Source organism: Nannobrachium achirus (genome assembly GCF_963921795.1).
Source record: "Nannobrachium achirus genome assembly, chromosome: 19".
Lineage (NCBI taxonomy): Eukaryota > Metazoa > Chordata > Actinopteri > Myctophiformes > Myctophidae > Nannobrachium > Nannobrachium achirus.
The window spans coordinates 51,492,998-51,497,603 of record NC_137826.1 but is presented as its reverse complement, the minus strand read 5'-3'; the positions used below and the strand labels follow the sequence as shown (position 1 = coordinate 51,497,603).

Here is a 4,606-nt window from a genome sequence, read left to right as displayed (position 1 = left end):
CCTGCCGACGCTAGTCGGAACAGCGGCCCGTCGGGACAGTGAGCGGACCCTGTATTGGAGCAGCTAGCACCGCTCAAAAATAAATGAAACACGCCATGACGTAATGATATCATCAATGTGACGAGGCAGGCAAACAGACAGACAGACAGACAGACAGACAGACAGACAGACAGACAGACAGACAGACAGACAGACAGAAAGACACTGTTCTTGATGGCAGGCCCTGTGCCAAGCAGTTAACAAAAAAACACGCAAAGGTCTCCACCTTTGCAGATGTTTTCATCTCCCATTCCCGGATCTTAAGTTCGCTTCCATGACTGCCTGTCCCTTTGTCCTTTACCTTGCTGTTTCTACAATCATTCCTGATGGAGATCACCTGGTCTCCATTCTTAGAGATCTCCATTGCAACATTGTGTCTGGCCTGGTGCGGTTCAGTTGCCGGCAGAGTTCTCTGTTCTCCTATATGTGATGCTGCGAAGTTCCTGGTGTCACTGATCACATTCCTGTGTCTTTCCCATCTGAATGAATGTGGTCTCCTCCTCTTTCCCTTTCTTCTGTTCAATTGCTTGGAACTTGTTCTCTGACATTGGCATCTACTTAGTTTTAGGTGGTCGGGCCAATGTTTCTGCTGTTTCTGTTGGTGTTCATGGATGCCAGTTCCCACCTGATGTCGTGTGGAAGCCCCGACAGCTCCAGACCGTAGTGCATAACCGCCAGCTTACATAACGTCTTCAGACTAGGAGACACGTCTAATATGTAGACGTCGCCGGGCACGTATCCTCCCAGGAAGATCATACGATGTCCCACCATGCAAGAGCACATCCTGACTCTCCATGACGTCGAAGACGGGCCTTCCCCCTTAGGCTCAACCTTCCTCCAGGAGAAGGTTTCTAGAATCAATTTCTGGTAGTGGGCAGCAAATACATACATCTCTCCATTGTAGGCAAAGGCTGTGTGGCCGTTGCGCGCCTCTGGAAGCAAGGCGGGAGGCGTGGTCAGCCAGGAGCTCGTCTCTGTGTCAAACACTTTGATTGTGTCGTAGTGGTCCTCGTCCTGGGCCCCTTCTCCCCCAAATATAAACATGTTTGTCTCGATGATGGTGGCAGAGTGAAACGCCGAAGGAGGTGCTGGCGTGCCTCTGGTGCTAATTAGAGACCAGAACATTGTGGCCGTGTCCAACGTGTAGATTTCATTGTTGTATCCGGTCTCCCAGAGGTATCCTCCAAAGATATACATGACCTTCCCCAAGCTGCAGGCAGAGTGTTTGTATCTCGCCTTGGGAACAGTCCCCGAAATACTGGTCTTGAACCACCTGTGGGTTTTGGCGTTGAACGCGTAAAGGATGTTGCACAGATTGTAAATGTACTTATCGCCACCCCAGACGTAGATGATGTCTTCTATCAGAACGGCTGTATGGCCGTAACGCATGGAGGGGACCTCTTCTGTTCTCTCTGTCATCACGGGGGGCAGCTTCTTCCAGTGCAACGAAACTGTGTTGAAGACGTGCACATCGACCTGGTCCTGACCGTCGTAGGTCTGTCTGTTGCACAAGCCTCCGAACGAGTACACCTTGTGTCCCACCGCCACAGCGGCAGGGTATCTTCCCTCGGGTCCCCCTTTGAGATGCAACACCCAGTGAAACATTGGAGCATGCAGTCTGCTCTGTTAACACTAACAGAATGGACCGTTTGCATGCCCTATTATAACCTTATATTGGGACAGCTGCACAAATGTTACGTGAAGCTTGGCCAATCGGCGAAGTTGATGGGTTTGGTTTGCTGCTCATTATTTACTGGATAAGTGATTCTCAACCAACAATGTATTAGGTCCGTGGCCTAATGCAAAGCAAACTGCACCCCTGTTTGCTATGTATAGGCCACGGACCCCCAACTGATACTTTTTTGTATCTCTGTGAGACCAATATTAATCCTGTTTTTTTAAGTCCTCCAAATTATAATCAACCCATATTCTACAAATATACAAAAGCACATGGTAGCTCTGACAGGGGGAGGGATCTATCGGCCTTTCACCCTTTTTGCAGCAGCCAATTACTGACAAGATTATGTGGAGACAACTTATTCTCTGCCATTATGAGGTACAGAAGAAAAATAATCAAACCTCGGTTCGAAGTGAAGCGGTGAATTTGAAGGAGCATAATAATATAAGTCTGTGTATTGAGACAGACAGTGTTGATAGATGTGTAGTTGCAAGTGTAGTTGCCTATTTATTGTCTGGAGAGCCAAATTGTCATGTGAAGCTTGACCAATCCTCAATTCTTCATTCTGGACTGGACATGCACGGGACAGACAAAGCTATACCTTGTATGTTTTCACCGCTTCAAAAAGGTTGAATGATACAAATAAATGATTTAGTGTAAAATCCCACTGCTCCCAGTTGGAGCTGCGTCACACTCGAGATTAACTGGTTGACTGCCAAAACATTTTTTGAAAAAGAGAGTTTTTCACTAACTTTGAAAACTCATAGAATCAATCAAAATCAAAAAATGTGCACGGGTGTTGAAAATAAGTTGATAATAATCCCTGTCCACTCGTTACGATCCACTACAAATATAGCCGCTTCTGTGTCGAGCTTGCTCCCAGCCTCTCTCCCCATACACATTCATTATGGCAATGTTTCTTTCTTTTTTTTTCCTAAAAAGGGAAAACGCTGTTTTTGTTCGGGTGACATCACAGTATTGTAACTGTATTTCCAACAGTATGCTGTGTACTGTACAGTATGTTCTTATAGATTTTAAAGATGAATATCCAGATGCACACATTATATCCTTATAGACAGCTAGACTCAGCACAAAAAATAAAAATAAATCACAAACCTCTACCTATAAAATGAAAGTCTGGCCTTGATTTCAGTGCATTATTTAGATTTATTGTTTGCATTTAATCATGAATTCTCAGGAAATCGTGTCTGTCTGTCTGTCTGTCTGTCTGTCTGTCTGTCTGTCTGTCTGTCTGTCTGTCTGTCTGTCTATCCAGCAGAACAGAAATATGTAAAAGACAGGCACTTGTCACCTCTGCATTGAAACCAGTCTGTCTGTGTTAAATGGCATTATAAAAAATAAAAATAAGTTATATGTAAAAAGAAACATTCTAAAGCTCTATTCTGTTCAATGAAAATGTTTAATACTGTAACCAACGAGAGAGAATCAACCATACATTTCTAACCTTCCAATTTCTATACATTTTTTTAATATAGAATCTCCCAACTCTTCCAGTAACTCAAAACTGCAAATTGTGTAAGAAAGCAGAAATAGCATTACAATAATCTTTGACGAGTCAGCAGTTGAAGTCTTACTGTCTGCGTGTTAATTGTCAAGCTCATTAAGTTACCAGACCGAAGCTTTTGCTTCTGCTTCTGTCTCTGGAATGTTAAACGACTCGACTGGCCTGCATTTGTATGCTTTGTATCCTGACCAACAGTGGGTTTTTGGGGATGAAAAAATTAAATAGTATAATGAATTCCACACACGCACACTGTGTGTGTGTGTGTGTGTGTGTGTGTGTGTGTGTGTGTGTGTGTGTGTGTGTGTGTGTGTGTGTGTGTGTGTGTGTGTGTGTGTGTGTGTGTGTGTGTGTGCGCACGCCTGCGTGTGTGTGCTGTACTGTAAGGCAAGGAAAGTTTGTTTGTATTTAGCACATTTCAGCGAGTGTTTCACACAACATACTGAGTGCAAAACGCCAATGCAAAATAAAGAACTCATCAAAGGACATTTGAATATGGTTAAAGATACTGTAGCTATGAGAGAGTTGAGCAAATTGAAAATAAGAATGAGCTCAAGTAAAACAAATGCACGAGAATAAGGATCAAACGCAAGAAAACATCAAAAGGCAACGCAAACAGAAAGGCACATTCAGCTTTGATTTAAAATAAGTGAGAGCTGAGTAGCAGACCTGCAGTTTTCTAAGATAATGTGGTGCATAAAAACCGAACAGTGCTTCTGCACAATTAGTTGTGATTCTGGGGCTCAGAGAGTAGACCTGCCCCACATGACCTGAGAGGTCTGCATGGTTCAGAATAGAGAGAAGAACCGTCCAAAAGACTGACTTGTTTGGCTCATTTGGCTCATTGTATATTTACATATTTTTTAAGAAGCATTCGTTGAAACATGAATACACAAGGTGGAACCACATTCCTCTGCTGACAGTTGAGATCACAATTTTGTATTTACCCTTTTTATAAAACATGTGCGTGTAAATTAAGCTACCTTGACTTATGTTATTCATGCAACACTAAATAAACCAAGCAGGCAACCATGAAATTGCTCCTCCCCTTGTTCTCTCTCTCTCTCACTCTCTCACTCACTCACTGTACTCAGTCAGTGCTCAGTTGAGTAGCAAGGAGGAGCTTTGTTAAACCCATAGGTTAAACCCCCCCTCCCCCCAAATGAACCAAATGAACGGCTCCCTAATCCGCGAAACGGATCCCATCGTTCACTTCAAAGAGCCGTTCAAAAGATTCGATTTGTTCGCAAACGTCGCATCTCTAGTTCAGAACTGTAGACTCAGTCCCTCTTCCGCCGTAATCTGAAGACTCACCTCTTCAGACTCCACCTTATAGCCCACGTAGCACAACTTGCCCCTGGTCAGAG

The 4,606-nt window shown here is 43.9% G+C and overlaps 1 protein-coding gene across 1 annotated transcript; it reads right to left on the bottom strand.

Annotated features, from left to right (window-relative positions):
- Positions 1-603: 603 nt before the first annotated feature.
- Positions 604-1,644, bottom strand: LOC308304922 (kelch domain-containing protein 3-like; the record flags this gene model as incomplete). The annotated part of the gene is made up of 1 exon (XM_080749547.1): positions 604-1,644. The coding sequence occupies one exon, from the start codon at positions 1,642-1,644 to the stop codon at positions 604-606; it is 1,041 nt and encodes a 346-aa protein (XP_080605673.1).
- Positions 1,645-4,606: the final 2,962 nt, after the last annotated feature.